General features: G+C 41.8%; 1 protein-coding gene across 5 annotated transcripts in view; it reads right to left on the bottom strand.

Moving 5' to 3' along the window:
- Nucleotides 1–1,423: 1,423 nt before the first annotated feature.
- The window catches only part of prx (periaxin), a 45,644-nt gene continuing 29,329 nt past the window's right edge, over nucleotides 1,424–17,738 (bottom strand). The window contains exons 6-8 of one of the 5 annotated variants that reach the window (XR_013933230.1): nucleotides 4,239–17,452; nucleotides 2,103–3,621; nucleotides 1,424–2,065 (exon numbers count right to left, since the gene is read on the bottom strand). Coding sequence is in view for 4 of the 5 variants with exons in the window: in XM_080429657.1 (XP_080285783.1) it covers nucleotides 3,335–3,621; nucleotides 4,239–17,452 (13,501 nt within the window). In the remaining variant the exon portion in view is untranslated. Of the gene's footprint in view, nucleotides 3,813–4,238; nucleotides 17,453–17,738 lie in introns of all 5 variants that reach the window. The other 4 variants (XM_080429659.1, XM_080429656.1, XM_080429657.1 and 1 more) reach the window with 4 other exon arrangements.

Raw genomic sequence — 17,738 nt, forward strand, 5'->3', positions numbered from 1 at the left:
ACAGGGGGTCCGGGACCTAGGGGGTCCTCAGAGTTACTACAGGGGGGCCACCAAATCTTTGTGTGATAGAATATTTGTTTTTACATTATCCACTTGAACCCTAGCATCCCTATTCTGAGGGGAACTTTAGCCGAAAAATAGCCGATCTACAAGCTCACAACGCCTCGCGCTGCGAGGCGTTGTGAGCTTGTAGATCTGCTATTTTTGGCAAAGAGAGGGGGGAAAAGAGCAGACTAAGTACAGAGTGAAAGTTGATTTAGTATTGAGGGTTTAAGTGGTTAAATGTCTGAAAATACACATTAACATGAAACCAACATCTATGAAAAGGTTTAATCTGCAACACAAGGTTATGCAATATATGGGGGTCCCTGCTTCATCACTCTCTCAGAGAGGGGGTCCTTGGGCTGAAAACGTTGAAGACCCCTGTTTTATAGTGTTCTGTTTAGCTATGTTTTCTCTATCCTAAGGCTAACATTAGAGATCTACAAGCTCACAACGCATCGCTTTGCAACGCGTTGTGAACTTGTAGATCTGCTATTTTCAAAATATGTTTTATACATGATGAACTGGTGAAATGGGACGTACTGCATAATGACTACTTTTACTTTCGGTACTTTATGTATGTTTTGATGCCAATACTTTTGTACTCTTACTCAAGTAAACTTTGAACACCGGACCTTTACTTGAAACAGAGTAGTTCTACATTGTGGTATTGATACTTTTACATAAGTAAAACATGTCAGTTTACTTCCACCACTGGCAATATGACATGATTTTAAATTGGTCCGATATGATCTGTCATTTGATCTAGAATTTCGTTATTGTCTAGCCTATATTTTAAGTTGTTCACACTGATGCTCAAAGTAATAGCCTGTGTTAGTTGTATAGCCTACTTAAGTTGTACATGTTCAGATGACTTTGAATGAAGATATATCATATTTGAGAATCAATGCATAGGCCTACTTTTATTTTTAAACACTAAATCATGGAACATCTTTCAGGCCAGCCCAGCATTTACTTGGTTTATTGCAGTCCTCCAAATACATTTCATGCATTTTCCTGTAAGTTGAGTGTAGTAGTTTGTGTTGTGCTGGTAGAGTCCAGCAGAGGACGCTGTTTATCACAATACTAACGAAATAGCCTTTAACACAGGGGTCTTCAAAGTGTTTCAGGCTTGGAAGTATTCCTCAGGATTTTATTCTAATTGACCAAGTGATAAGGCAAAAATCCTTCCTTTTTTTTTTTTTCTTAACCAAAAAATCTAATATATAAAAAATAGCAGATCTACAAGCTCACAGCACGTCATGATGTGACACATTGTGAGCTTGTAGATTCCTATTTTCACAGTTTCTGAAATATGGCTTATAAAAGACCAGTGAAAGCAGTATGATCCAACACATGAAAACAGCGCAAAGTGCAATAATTGTATGGGTAGTATAATATTTATTGATATCTTAACCAACATTTTCTCCAATGCAGAAATGACAGAACAATTGGCTCTGAAAAACAGTTTAAAGTGAACCCAGAAATGTAACAAAATTGTTCTATGCACATGCTACTGAGTGTGTTATAGTGACATGTCTATTCTCTCCTCACCACTCGCTATCTATATACTGTATATCTCACCTGCAAAAAAAGGCTTGGTGCTAAAAATGGTTAATGAGAAGTTTGTAGCTTGTTTAACTGTGAGTGTATTGTCAGGACTTATTCCACAGGCTACAGCTTAGCACACATTTTCATACTACAGTATCTATCAACCTCACCAAAACAGAAAAGGAGAAAATAAATCAAATGTCTTTGTGGAGGTAAAAATTTGATGAGACATCAGCCATGCGTCAAAGGTTTTGGATGTTGCACCATCCCCTTAAAGTATTTTGTGCTATTTGACAACACGTTTTCTTAGAAAAAAAGAGGACAGAGGCACTTTGAATGTTTTAAATAGAATAATAAAAATAATGAGTTATTAGAAAATCATTATTAAAGGACCACTTCACCCATTTTCAACCTATCCTATAATTATAATTGGTCCTCGCTATTGCTTATTATAATATGGTACAATTTTTTACTTATACTCAGTGTCACAGAGGAGGGCTGCAGTGGACAGTTCAGAAAACCGCCTACCAGTGCCATCATTGGTAATAAATAAACAATTGGAAGTGTTTGAAATGACCTAACCTGCCTACAGATGATGCCACTGGTAGGCGGGTTTCTGAACTGTCCACTGCCCTCCTCTGAGACACAGAGTGAATAGACAGTGAATAGACTTTTGAGCCGTTCCATTTGTTTTAAGAGTGGGGAATGCCTCTGTTCTCTTGTTTTGTAAGATTCTGAAACCCTCACTACTTTAAGAACACATTTCAACCTCTGGATTCTACTGGATCCCAGTAGCACTCACTTTTAGTTTTTCTTTAGATGTGAGGCCAAGGCTAGCCAACCGTGGCCCAATTTGTCATTGTAGCAGCATCTTTAGGTACTTAGTTAATTTGTGTAAAAAGGTGTAAGGTTTGATCTCCATTACATCCAATGTGTCCTGTTGACTTGCCAATGAGCAAGGCGCCTAACCCATACCTGCTTACTCACTGTAAGTCATAGTTTTGCAAAACTTGGCAAAAATATAAATGTAAAGCAGAAAATAGAAATAGTAATTGAAAGCTCACACTTTCCTTCAAGAATAGGACATAACATCGTAAAATATATTTCTTATGTCCTACTCTTGTTGAATATGAAAATAATTACATGTTTCATTTAAGGGAGGCTGCTTTAAACAGCAATTATATAGATATATTTACAGAAATAACACTTTGGTGTGTTTTGGTTGAACATTTAAGTTTTCCTTCTTATTTTTCTTTTTGCAAATCACCAATCACAAAATCATGTTCAAATCCATGATGGTGCATAGGCAAGTGAAAAACTCACATTGACACTTTTTGAGCAAAACATAAACAACAATAAATATGCAATCAATTGGACACTGGTATGTTTACATTCAGAGTGAAACAGTAAATCCAAACAAAATCTAATAGACTAAACAAAACTTTGAAAAACAGTAACAAAAAGTGGTCACATTTAAAATGAAAAATAACACAGGAAATATATTACTCTGTCATAGTAATAACTGACAAAAAGCCTAGGGGTTTCATCAGCTTCATAGCTCACTAGATTGTATTTAAATTAAAGAGAGAACTATTCCTTTAACATTTTTGCTATGTTGTGTAGGCTTAGCTTACAACAACATCGCATCCTCACCAAAGCAAATTCAAAAAAATACTTTTGAGCAACTATTATTAGGCTACAGCATTCTTCTTCTGCTACTTTTTAGTTCCACGCCATCAGGCTACTCATACTCTGGCAGCTGCTGAGTTGTCATTGTGGTGGTCGTTGTAGATTCACCTGAACGAGTTTCTGTGGTAACCAAGTGCCGGGTGGTTTTAGTGGTCTTGGTCACCATGGTGACAGAGCTTTCCTGGGCGGAGGAGACGTAATGCTCCTCGGACACCTCCTGGGCTGTGAAGTCCAGCCCCGAGGTGTGCAGGCAGAAGCTTCCAGAGACCTCACCTTCACCGGCTATCTCACCCCTCCGCCTGGCCTGGGGAGAGCCCTCTGGGGTTATCTGGAGGAATCCTGCAGAGGAAAGGATGGGAAAGGAGAGGCAAGGGGAGATGAAGGAAAGAATGCAAGGGAGGGCGGGAAGCAGGGAGGAGAAGAAAGGAGGGGAGGAGGAAGGCGGAAGAAGATGGCAGAGTTACAGTCAGGAGGTGAGATGGAAAATGATGGAGAGAGGAAGAACAGCAATGAGGGAAAGGAAACTTAATCTAATGTAGTAGAGAAAAAAACACAGAAGAGGTGACATTAACATATCTCTCTATCTCTAATAATAGAGTACTGTTTTTAGTGTTAAAGGGAGGAATGGTAAAGGGAGTATTTTATGGTCACCGGGGAGGGGAAATTGTTTTAGAATGGTCTGACTCACACATACATAGCTAGTAAAAAAAAATCTTTACACTTGTCATATCACAAAGTTATGTTTCTATGTAAAAGGCTTATTGTTTTCTTAATCAAGTAAAGAACTAGACTCTGTTTGTCATATTAATCATTCAGAATAGGTGAATCAGAATACTGCAGGTCACTTAAATTCTTCGGTGGATAGCTCATTTTCTTATGAAACGAAATTAAACAATTATGTATCCTTCTTCAATGTAATATAATTCTCATTCTTCTGATTCAGATTTTAATCATACCTGTGGAGTGCGGCTTCAGGGTGAACTTGGGCACTTTAAACCAGGGGGAAGACTCTTGCTCTCCACTCTCAACCTCTGCTTCATCCCACGTATGGGCCCTTCCTGGGGTGATCTTCATGGTGAGGTCTCCGGACCATGGGTCTGGAGACTCAGAACTGTCCCGGTCTAACATTTCTGTCCTGGCATGAGATGACACCACTTTCACATTGGCCTCCATCTCCTCCTCTTCTTCCCATCCTCTGCCTTTACCTCCCTTCTTTTTACTGATGCCAGGAAAGGACATCTTGCCTGATTTGACTTTTAGCCCTTTGTTGTCTCCTTCCGCAGCTCCCGGTGATGAATCACTGATCAATTGAACAGTCATTTCGGAGTCCTCCTCCCCGCTACTCATCTTGGTGTAAGGAGAGGACAACTCCACCTTTGGAAATTTGATTTTACCACTGAACTTGCCTTTGTCATCCTTGGAGCCATTGTGGAAACTTGCATCCTTCTCATTGCTGAGGCTTGAACTCAAACCTTCACCTTTGAGAGTAACATCAAAAGAGTCTGTATTCGCTGTGGAGAAAGAGACTTTGGGCATTTTAATGTTCCCTCCCTTTGACATCTCCTCACCTTCCACCTCACCTGTCTTCATAGCGATTCCTTTATCTTTAGGGCTTATTGACTTTCCAAACGTCGGCTTCATTTTGATTTTGGGAATCTTTATTTTGACATCTCCTGTCTCAGTTTCTGCGGTTACTTCCTCTGGGAGACTTGCAGATGCTGCATACTCATCCGTTTCAGGTTGATTTGCCAGCACAAACACAGCTTTCTTTACTTTGGGCATTTTGGGGCCTTCGTAGCGGATTTCTGGCCCGTAGACATTCAGTCTACCTTCAGGAGAGGAGATGGCGGGCAATGGGACACCAAATTTAGGAATTTTGATTTTCTGTCCCTTTCCTGTAACATCATTATCTTCTTCACGTGATGCGCTGATGTCAAACTCTATGTCAGGTATTTTGGGGGCCTTGTCGTTTATCTGTCCTTGACCTGAGAATTCCACATCAGGGAGGCAGACATTAGGGCTGCTAAGTTCAACATCCGGCAGCTCAACCTTGCCCTTTCCAAGTTTGCCCTTTTTGATTTTGAACCGACTGCTCACCCCTTCATTGTCTTTCTCCTTTCCAGGCCTTTTAACTTCTACTGTTGTGTCTCCACTGCCTTTCATTTTTGGCATTCCAATCTTGAATTTATTTCCTTTTACTTTTCCTGATGCGTTGAGATCTAAATCAGGTAATTCAATTTTCTTCCTGTTCTTCTTTCCTTCTCCTTTCTGAAGGCCCAAATCGAGCTCCAGGTCTCCTATTGGACCTTCAATGTCTATTGTTGGCATCCTAAGTTTCAAACCCTTGTGATCTCCCTCAACATGGAGACCAGCTTTCTCATGAGCTTCTGTTTCTATTACAGGGTTTGCAATACTCAAATCAAGGTCTGGTGATGTGAGCTTTGCCTCTTTGATCTTCCCCATCCCCTCAGCACTGGGTAGTTTAATTTCAGCCATGCCTGATTTGCACTTTGGCATTGCTATATCTACATGTGGAAGTTTGATATCTGGCCCTTTGACTTTTCCTACCTCCATGTTTATGTCTAGCTCTGGACCTTCAATTCCTCTAGATTTCCTGGTAGGTAATGATATACTGACATTAGGCATCTTAACGTGTGGCATCTTTAATTTCCCTCCTTCCATTTCAACCTCTGGTCCTTCAATATTTTCTCTGGTCAGAGACATATCCACTTCAGGCATTTTCATATGAGGTGTTTTAAATTTCCCTCCGTGTCCTTCAATTTCTGGACCTTCGATCTTTGCAGACTTTCCCTTTGGTAGTGAAATATTTACAGAGGGCAGCGTCATGTGTGGCACTTTGAATTTTCCTCCTGCTTTTAGTTCTGTATCTGGCCCTCCAACTTCAGCCTGTCCTTTAGGTAGTGAAATGTCAACAGTTGGAATTTTCACATTAGGCAATTTAAATTCTCCTCCCTTTCCGGGGAATTCTACATCCATGTCTGGGGTCTCAATTTTTCCGGGCTTTGCTTTGGGTAGAGAGATGTCAATGTGTGGCATTTTTAAATGAGGCATTTCAATGTCAACATCAGGACCTTCAGTTTTTCCTTTTGGGAAAGAAATATCCATATCAGGCATTCTCATATGGGGCATCTTATACTTTCCCCCTGCCTGTCCCTCAATTTCAACTTCTGGACATTCAATCTTGCCAGACTTTCCTTTGGGCAGTGCTATAGTGACTTTTGGCATTTTGATGCCAGGCATTTTGAATCTTCCTCCTTCTCCCTCAATATCTACATCCACATCTGGTGCATCAATCTTTCCAGTTTTTGCTTTTGGCAGCGATATGTCAACATTTGGCATTTTAATTTGTGGCACATTGAATCCCCCACCTTCTCCTCTGATCTTCATATCTGGTCCTTCTATCTTTCCTTTAGGAAGCGATATGTCAACATTAGGTATTTTCACATGAGGCATCTTAAACTTCCCTGCCTCCCCCTTAATTTCAACCTCTGGACCGTCTATTTTTCCTTTTGGCAATGCAATATCAATTTCAGGCATTTTCATATGAGGCATTTTCAATTTCCCTCCTCCATGTCCCTCTATTTCAACGTCTGGGCCTTTGATCTTACCAGGGCTTCCTTTGGGGAGTGAAATATTGACTTTTGGCATTTTAATACCAGGCATTTTGAATTTGCCTCCCTCTCCCTCAACGTCAACATCTACATCTGGTGTGTCAATCTTTCCCATTTTGACTTTAGGGAGAGATATATCAACATTGGGCATTTTTACATGAGGCATCTTAAACTTGCCACGTTCCTCTATTTCAACATCTGGTATATTTAGGTCTCCAGATTTCCCTTTGGGAAAGGAAAAATCTACTGATGGCATTGCAATTTGTGGCATCTTGAATTTAGCTGCATCTCCTTTCAGTTCCACTTCTGGTCCATCAATCTTTCCAGACTTTCCTTTTGGAAGAGAAATATCAACATCAGGCATGTTCATGTGAGGCATCTTGAACTTTCCTCCTTCTGCATCAACTCCTATTTTACCACCAGTTTTTACTTTAGGAAGTGACATGTCAATATCAGGCATTTTTATGTTTGGGATCTTGAATTTGCCCCCTTCTCCCTCTGTCTTTCCATCATGCTTAACTTTAGGGAGGGACACATCCAAGTCTATTTTGGGCACAGAGAAATCAATAGTAGGAATTCTGGGGATTTTGAGATTTCCCTCATAACCTCTGATATCAGCTTCAGAGACATCCACCTCAGCTTTGGGAAGAAGGATTTCTGTTTCTGCTGTCTTAGCGGATTGCAGTGACAGTTCGACAGAGGGCATCTTGACCTTGGCCTTAGCATCAATGTCACCAGTTGGCCTGCCTAGGTCCTTGTCTTTAGATCCAAACCCAGGCATGGAAAACTTTGGTAGTTTGATCGTGACATCTGGTGCATGAAAGCCACCTTTACCCCCCATGTCTCCCTCTAGTGCAGCAACTACCTCTCCCTCTGGTAGTTTGCCTTTTGATGGTGAAACTTTAAACTTGGGTAACTTCAGTTTGAGTTTAGACTCCTCTTCAGGACCCTGTATACTAATTTCTGGCTTAGGTAAGTCAATTTTCCCTTTCTTCACCTTGACATCCACCTCGGGACAGGAAACAGACATATCGGTATCCTTTTTCGAAATTCCAAATGAGGGCATTTTGATTTTAGGCTTTTTAACCTTGACTTTAACTTTCCCATCTCCATCAAACTCTACTGACGGTGCTCTGATCTCACCTTCTACGTTCGGTGGGCTGAGAGACATATTGCCCTTGGGGCCATGTCCTTCCCAATCACCACTCTTGGCTCTGCCACCAAATTTGGGCAGAGAGAACTTTGGCATTTTTAGGGAGACATTCGGCAAGTCAAAGCTTCCTCCCGAGGATGGCCTCCCTCCCTCTGCTTTCAGCAGTTCCAATTCGACGTCGTCCCCTTTAGGTTTAGTCAGACCAAAGTCCACTTTGGGGGCAGAGATGTCAACTGTTGGTAGCTTGACAGTGGGAAGCTTGATTGATCCACCTATTCCTTCTACGGTACCTGTCCCAATATCACTCCCCTTGACTTTCACCCTGGATGGTTTTAAATCGCCTTTGAGGCTTAGGTCTGCTCCTATATCACCTTTGCCTTTTGCGCTAACCATTGGCAAGGAAGGCATTCCAGGACCACTTGTGTCCACTTTGAGTTTTTTGTCTTTCTGTCCAGATGGGAGGCTGAGGCCAAGGTCAAATTTGGGGACATTAATATCAAGAGTTGGCATATGGAGGCCGCCTCCCTTTTTACCAGATGTGCCGACTTCAGGACCTTCAATGTCTAAATTGACACCTTTAGCTTTCACTTTAGGAAGTGATACATCAATCATAGGCATATTGAACTTTCCTCCTTTGCTTCCACCTGCCTCAACATTGACATCCCCCTCTACCTTTCCTTTGGGAAGTGAAATGTCAACATCAGGGCCTTTAATTTTAATTTCTCCTTCTGGTGATTTCATTTTAGGAAGACTGATGTCAAATGATGGCATGTTGAACTTTCCACCTTTCAATTCAGGTCCTTCAATGTCGATTTCTCCTCCCTTACCTTTCATTTTAGGAAGGGAAAGGTCAATTGAGGGCATGTGGAATTTCCCTCCTTTGCCTCCATGACCTTCAATCTCAATATCTCCCTCTGCTTTGCCTTTGGGAAGTGAAATATCAATGCTTGGCATTTCAGGTCCTTCTACTTTGACAGCCCCTTCTGGAAGATTAAACTTGGGAAGTGAAACATCAAATTTGGGCATTTTGAATTTACTTCCTTTTCCTTCAGGACCTTCAAGGTGGACATCACCTTCAACTTTTCCTTTGGGAAGTGAAACGTCAAATGATGGCAAGTTGAACTTTCCACCTTTCAGTTCAGGTCCTTCAATATCAATTCCTCCGCCCTTACCTTTCAGTTTAGGAAGAGAAAGGTCAATTGAAGGCATGTGGAATTTACCTCCTTTGCCTCCATGACCTTCAATCTCAATATCTCCCTCTGCTTTGCCTTTGGGAAGTGAAATATCAATGCTTGGAATTTCTGGTCCTTTTACTTTGACAGCCCCTTCTGGCACATTCATTTTAGGAAGTGAAACATCAAATTTGGGCATGTGGAACTTTCCTTCTTTTACATCAGGGCCTTCGATCTTCATTGCTCCCTCTGGTGATTTTATTTTAGGAAGATTGATGTCAAGTGATGGCATGTTGAACTTTCCACCTTTCAGTTCAGGTCCTTCAATATCAATTTCTCCTCCCTTACCTTTCATTTTAGGAAGGGAAAGGTCAATTGAGGGCATGTGGAATTTCCCTCCTTTGCCTCCATGACCTTCAAGCTCAATATCTCCCTCTGCTTTGCCTTGGGGAAGTGAAATATCAATATTTGGCATTTCTGGTCCTTTTACTTTGACACCCCCTTCTGGCAGATTCATTTTAGGAAGTGAAACATCAAATTTGGGCATTTTGAATTTACTCCCTTTTCCTTCAGAACCTTCAAGGTGGACATCACCTTCAACTTTTCCTTTGGGAAGTGAAATGTCAAATGATGGCAAGTTGAACTTTCCACCTTTCAGTTCAGGTCCTTCAATGTCAATTTCTCCTCCCTTACCTTTCATTTTAGGAAGAGAAAGGTCAATTGAGGGCATGTGGAATTTCCTTCCTTTGCCTCCATGACCTTCAAGCTCAATATCTCCCTCTGCTTTGCCTTGGGGAAGTGAAATATCAATATTTGGCATTTCTGGTCCTTTTACTTTGACACCCCCTTCTGGCAGATTAATTTTAGGAAGTGAAACATCAAATTTGGGCATTTTGAATTTACCTCCTTTTCCTTCAGGACCTTCAATATTCACATCACCTTCAACCTTCCCTTTGGGAAGTGAAAAGTCAATAGATGGCATGTGGAACTTTCCTCCTTTTACATCAGGGCCTTCGATCTTCATTTCTCCCTCTGGTGCTTTTATTTTAGGAAGATTAATGTCAAGTGATGGCATGTTGAACTTTCCACCTTTCAATTCAGGTCCTTCAATATCAATTTCTCCGCCTTTACCCTTCATTTTAGGAAGAGAAAGGTCAATTGAGGGCATGTGGAATTTCCCTCCTTTTCCTCCATGACCTTCCAGCTCAATATCTCCCTCTGCTTTGCCTTTGGGAAGTGAAATATCAATGTTTGGCATTTCTGGTCCTTTTACTTTGACACCCCCTTCTGGCAGATTAATTTTAGGAAGTGAAACATCAAATTTGGGCATTTTGAATTTACTTCCTTTTCCTTCAGGACCTTCAAGGTGGACATCACCTTCAACTTTTCCTTTGGGAAGTGAAATGTCAAATGATGGCAAGTTGAACTTTCCACCTTTCAGTTCAGGTCCTTCAATGTCAATTTCTCCTCCCTTACCTTTCATTTTAGGAAGAGAAAGGTCAATTGAGGGCATGTGGAATTTCCCTCCCTTTCCTCCATGACCTTCAATCTCAATATCTCCCTCTGCTTTGCCTTGGGGAAGTGAAATATCAATGTTTGGCATTTCTGGTCCTTTTACTTTGACACCCCCTTCTGGCAGATTCATTTTAGGAAGTGAAACATCAAATTTGGGCATTTTGAATCTACTTCCTTTTCCTTCAGGACCTTCAAGGTGGACATCACCTTCAACTTTTCCTTTGGGAAGTGAAATGTCAAATAACTTTCCACCTTTCAATTCAGGTCCTTCAATGTCAATTTCTCCTCCCTTACCTTTCATTTTGGGAAGAGAAAGGTCAATTGAGGGCATATGGAATTTCCCTCCGGTTCCTCCATGACCTTCCAGCTCAATATCTCCCTCTGCTTTGCCTTTGGGAAGTGAAATGTCAAATGATGGCAAGTTGAACTTTCCACCTTTCAGTTCAGGTCCTTCAATGTCAATTTCTCCGCCTTTACCCTTCATTTTAGGAAGAGAAAGGTCAAATGAGGGCATGTGGAATTTCCCTCCTTTGCCTCCATGTCCTTCAATGTCAATATCTCCCTCTGCTTTGCCTTGGGGAAGTGAAATGTCAATGCTTGGCTTTTCAGGTCCTTCTACTTTGACAGCCCCTTCTGGAAGATTAAACTTGGGAAGTGAAACATCAAATTTGGGCATTTTGAATGTACTTCCTTTTCCTTCAGGACCTTCAAGGTGGACATCACCTTCAACTTTTCCTTTAGGAAGTGAAATGTCAAATGATGGCAAGTTGAACTTTCCACCTTTCAATTCAGGTCCTTCAATATCAATTTCTCCTCCCTTACCTTTCATTTTAGGAAGAGAAAGGTCAATTGAGGGCATGTGGAATTTCCCTCCTTTTCCTCCATGACCTTCCAGCTCAATATCTCCCTCTGCTTTGCCTTTGGGAAGTGAAATATCAATGTTTGGCATTTCTGGTCCTTTTACTTTGACACCCCCTTCTGGCAGATTAATTTTAGGAAGTGAAACATCAAATTTGGGCATTTTGAATTTACTTCCTTTTCCTTCAGGACCTTCAAGGTGGACATCACCTTCAACTTTTCCTTTGGGAAGTGAAATGTCAAATGATGGCAAGTTGAACTTTCCACCTTTCAGTTCAGGTCCTTCAATGTCAATTTCTCCTCCCTTACCTTTCATTTTAGGAAGAGAAAGGTCAATTGAGGGCATGTGGAATTTCCCTCCCTTTCCTCCATGACCTTCCAGCTCAATATCTCCCTCTGCTTTGCCTTTGGGAAGTGAAATATCAATGTTTGGCATTTCTGGTCCTTTTACTTTGACACCCCCTTCTGGCAGATTAATTTTAGGAAGTGAAACATCAAATTTGGGCATTTTGAATTTACTTCCTTTTCCTTCAGGACCTTCAAGGTGGACATCACCTTCAACTTTTCCTTTGGGAAGTGAAATGTCAAATAACTTTCCACCTTTCAATTCAGGTCCTTCAATGTCAATTTCTCCTCCCTTACCTTTCATTTTAGGAAGAGAAAGGTCAATTGAGGGCATATGGAATTTCCCTCCGGTTCCTCCATGACCTTCCAGCTCAATATCTCCCTCTGCTTTGCCTTTGGGAAGTGAAATGTCAAATGATGGCAAGTTGAACTTTCCACCTTTCAGTTCAGGTCCTTCAATGTCAATTTCTCCGCCTTTACCCTTCATTTTAGGAAGAGAAAGGTCAAATGAGGGCATGTGGAATTTCCCTCCTTTGCCTCCATGTCCTTCAATGTCAATATCTCCCTCTGCTTTGCCTTGGGGAAGTGAAATGTCAATGCTTGGCTTTTCAGGTCCTTCTACTTTGACAGCCCCTTCTGGAAGATTAAACTTGGGAAGTGAAACATCAAATTTGGGCATTTTGAATTTACTTCCTTTTCCTTCAGGACCTTCAAGGTGGACATCACCTTCAACTTTTCCTTTAGGAAGTGAAATGTCAAATGATGGCAAGTTGAACTTTCCACCTTTCAATTCAGGTCCTTCAATATCAATTTCTCCTCCCTTACCTTTCATTTTAGGAAGAGAAAGGTCAATTGAGGGCATGTGGAATTTCCCTCCTTTTCCTCCATGACCTTCCAGCTCAATATCTCCCTCTGCTTTGCCTTGGGGAAGTGAAATATCAATGCTTGGCATTTCTGGTCCTTTTACTTTTACACCCCCTTCTGGCAGATTAATTTTAGGAAGTGAAACATCAAATTTGGGCATTTTGAATTTACCTCCTTTTCCATCAGGACCTTCAATATTCACATCACCTTCAACCTTTCCTTTGGGAAGTGAAAAGTCAATAGATGGCATGTTGAACTTGCCACCTTTCAATTCAGGTTCTTCGATATCAATTTCTCCGCCCTTACCTTTCATTTTAGGAAGGGAAAGGTCAATTGAGGGCATATGGAATTTCCCTCCTTTGCCTCCATGTCCGTCAATTTCAACATCTCCCTCTGCTTTGCCTTGGGGAAGTGAAATATCAATGCTTGGCATTTCCGGTCCTTCTACTTTGACTCCCCCTTCTGGAAGATTAAACTTGGGAAGTGAAACATCAAATTTGGGCATTTTGAATTTACTTCCTTTTCCTTCAGGACCTTCAAGGTGGATATCACCCTCAACTTGTCCTTTGGGAAGTGAAATGTCAATGCTTGGCATTTCAACTTTCCCTTTCATCTCTGGGCCTTCAAATTTGGCATCTCCTTCTGGCATCTTAATGGTTGGAAGTGAAATATCAAATTTGGGCATTTTGAATTTACCTCCTTTTCCGCCAGGACCTTCAAGGTGGACATCACCTTCAACCTTTCCTTTTGGGAGAGACATGTCAATAGATGGCATGTGGAATTTCCCTCCTTTTATATCAGGCCCCTCAATGCTGGCCTCACCCTTGCTTTTGCTTTTAGGAAGTGATAAATCAATAGTAGGCATTTCAAATTTCCCACCTTTTCCTGAATGTACTTCAATATCAATATCTCCATCTGCTTTACCTTTTGGAAATGACATGTCGAGTTTTGGCATTTGAAATGTCCCACCTTTAACTTCAGGACCCTGAATCTTTACATCTCTTTCAGGTAGTTTTACTTTAGGAAGAGTTATATTTACAGAGGGCATGTTGAATTGACTTGCCTTTGCCTCCCCTTCCACACTGAGATCACCCTCTACCTTACCCTTAGGAGGTGTGATGTCTATTTTTGGCATTTTGATGCCCCCTCCTTTAACATCAGGTGCTTCAATGTTGACGTCACTTCCCTTCAGTTTCATTTTAGGCAGAAATATGTTAAATGAGGGTAAATGGAACTTTCCTCCTTTTCCCTTGGTTTCCACGTCTCCCTCCAATTTTCCTTTTGGGACAGAAATGCCTCCTTTTCCAGAAGGTCCTTCAGTGTCTATTTTGCCTTCTACTTTCCCTTTGGGCAGAGAAAGATCAATTGTAGGCATGTGGATTTTCTTTCCTTTGATGTCACATCCCCCTAGGCTTAAGTCTGCTTCAGGTGACTTTACCTTGGGTAGAGAAATATCTAAAGAGGGCATGGCAAATCTACCCCCCTTCATGTCTCCTCCCCCAATATTGACATCTCCCTCAATCTTTCCTTTAGGAAGTGAGACGTCAATTGATGGAATCCCCAACCCGCCTTTCAATTCAGGGCTTTCAATATTGACATCACCTGTCTTTGATTTGATGCTTGGTAGTGACACATCCAAAGAGGGCATTTGCATTTCCCCTCCTTTCGCTTCGGGACCTTGTATCTGTACTTCAGCACCTGGGGATTTTATAGTTGGAAGAGAGATATCAAGTGATGGCATGTTGAACTTTGCCCCTCCTTTGACCTCTGGGGCTTGAACATGAACATCGACTTCTTTGGATTTCCTCTTTGGGAAGGAAATGTCAAAAATGGGAAACTTGAACTTGGCTCCCTTCCCACCACGGCCCTCAAGATTGACATCCCCTTCTGCTTTTCCTTTGGGAAGGGACAAGTCAATGGTTGGCAGTTCAATCTTATATCCTTTAACTCCAGGGCCTTCAACCTTTACATCTCCCTCTGGTGGCTGCACTTTGGGTGCAGAAATGTCTACTGAGGGCATGGTGAATTTGCTTTCTGTCTTCCCCTGAGGCAGTGAAATATCAAATTTAGGCATCTTGATTTTGCCTCCTGTGATATCAGGCCCTTCCACGTCAACATGCCCCTCAGGTGATTTCAGTTTAGGAAGAGAGATATCAAATGAGGGCATCTGAAACTTCCCTCCTTTTCCTTCAACATCAACCTCACCTTTGTTTTTGCTTTTTGGAAGAGAAATGTCAAATGTCCCTCCTTTAATGTCAGGACCTTCAATGTCAAATCCCCCACCTGACGCCCCCATCTTAGGTAGTGAGATGTCCAGCGAGGGCATTTTCAATTTGGCTCCTCCAGCAGACAGTCCGTCAACTTCAATGTCCCCCTCTGCTTTACCTTTCGGCAGGGATATGTCAGGACCTTCAACTTTTCCTTTGGGAAGTGAAATGTCCATAGATGGCATGTGAAACTTTCCTCCTTTTACGTCAGGGCCTTCAATCTTCACTTCTCCCTCTGGTGATTTTATTTTAGGAAGGTTGATATCAAAGGATGGCAGGCTGAACTCTCCACCTTTCAATTCAGGTCCTTCCATGTCAATTTCTCCTCCTTTACCTTTCATTTTAGGAAGAGAAAGGTCAATTGAGGGCATATGGAATTTCCCTCCTTTTCCTCCATGGCCCTCAATGTCAATATCTCCCTCTGCTTTGCCTTTGGGAAGTGAAATATCAATGCTTGGCATTTCTGGTCCTTCTACATTGATACCTCCTTCTGGAAGATTAAACTTTAGAAATGAAACATCACATTCAGGCATTTTGAATTTCCCTCCTTTTCCTCCAGGACCTTCAAGGTGGACATCACCTTCAACTTTTCCTTTAGGAAGTGAGATATCAATGCTTGGCATTTCAACTTTCCCTTTAATCTCTGGACCTTCGACTTTGACATCACCTTCTGGCAGATTCATCTTTGGAAGTGAAACATCAAATTTGGGCATTTTGAATTTGCCCCCTTTTCCCTCAGGACCTTCAATATCAATTTCTCCTCCCTTACCTTGCAGTTTAGGAAGAGAAAGGTCAATTGAGGGCATATGGGATTTCCCTCCTTTACCTCCATGGCCCTCAATCTCAATATCTCCCTCTGCTTTGCCTTTGGGAAGTGAAATATCAATGCTTGGCATTTCAACCTCTCCTTTAATCTCTGGTCCTTCTATTTTGACATCACCTTCTGGCAGATTAATCTTTGGAAGTGAAACATCAAATTTGGGCATTTTGAATTTACCTCCTTTGCCTCCAGGACCTTCAATGTTGACTTCAGTCTCACCGGTCTTCATTTTTGGAAGCGAGATGTCAAATGATGGCAACTTAAAGTTCCCCCCTTTACCTCCTACAATTTCAATATCTCCTTCCGCTTTGGTTGTGGGAAGAGACAAGTCTACTTTAGGCAACTTAAAGCCTCCTTTGACCTCAGGTCCTTCAATATTTATGTCCCTATCTGGTGATTTAATTGATGGGAGAGATATGTCAAAATCAGGCATCTTGAACTTCCCATCTCCACCAACATAGTGCCCCATATCCACGTCATGTATTTCCATAGTTGGCAATGCTATATCAACAGAAGGTAGGCTGCCTTTCCCATCACCATCTGGACATTCAATCTCTAAACCAGGCTTTCCCATCTTTGGTAAAGAGATGTCAAACTTTGGCATGGAGATGTTGGGGCCTTTAAAGGAGGGCCCATCCACCTCATCAGCAACTCTCCGTCCAGCATCTAGTTCCAAATCCACATCAGGTGCAGATATGTCAATGGCAGGCATTTTGATTCCCATCTTTGCATTAGCGTCATACTCTGGGAGTGAGATGTTCCCGAGTTTTCCTTTTACATGTGGTAAAGAGATATCCATAGATGGCATCTGAATGGATGCATCTTTTCCTGGGACCTCTATCCCCTCAACGTTTGGGCCTGAGACCTGAGGATTAGGGAGGTCTATCTCCATCTCTCCTTTCATTCTGTCATTGTATTTGATGTCTCCCTCCACGCCACCCTTCAAGCCAGGCAAGGAAAATTCTCCATCCATATTTGGGGCCGATACGTCAATATGGGGCATTTTAAGACCGATGTTCCCAGAGCCCTCGGTTTTCATCTTGGCATCGGCGTCGATTTCATCAGAATGGCGTGACAGTCTAATTTTAGGTAGTTTCAGCTTTGGCATTTTCAGCTTGCCATCTCCTTTGCCGACATCCACATCTCCACTCACCTTAGGGGCAGTGACTGCTCCTTTGACAGCAATTGTAGGTATTTTGATGTCTGCCTTTCCCTCAGGACATGCAAATTCCACTTCAGGTGCTGTGAAGTTAGCTCCTCCCTTCTCCATCTCCAGATCACCATCCTTATTACCAGACAAACTGAACTCCACTGATGGTGGCTGAAGTTTCACATCAGGCGGTTTCAACTCTACAGACCGGCTAGTTAAGGAGGGGTCCGATTTTGTGTGCTTGGATTTGGGAAAGCTGATTCCAAACTTGTGTCCTTTTCCTTTGACTTTTGCTCCAGGTCGATTGACATCCTCTTGGCCCTCTAGGTTGCTTGTATCCATTTTCCCCCCTGCTGCTGCTCCAGAAAAACCCTTCGCTCTCATTCTGGGGAACCTGGGAAATTAAGAGTAAAAGTGTATAGCAAGCAGAGGGAGAAAAAGTGGAGAGATAGTAATTATAGAGTTAGAATGTAATCAGTAAACACAAGGGCTGTGATTCAGAGGTGAAATAGGTTCTTTGTGTGAGGTTTTAACACTAAACCTTGCTAAATCAGCTTTCCAAAACTGTTATAATAACATTTCTCAAACACCTGCATGCAAAAGGTTGCCCAATATGTTGACTTGAGATTATCAATTATTTCAAGACTTTGACTGTCCATCCTTTCACTTATCTAAAGAAT

This window comes from Gymnoscopelus braueri, assembly GCF_963280865.1.
Source record: "Gymnoscopelus braueri genome assembly, chromosome: 5".
Classification (NCBI taxonomy): domain Eukaryota; kingdom Metazoa; phylum Chordata; class Actinopteri; order Myctophiformes; family Myctophidae; genus Gymnoscopelus; species Gymnoscopelus braueri.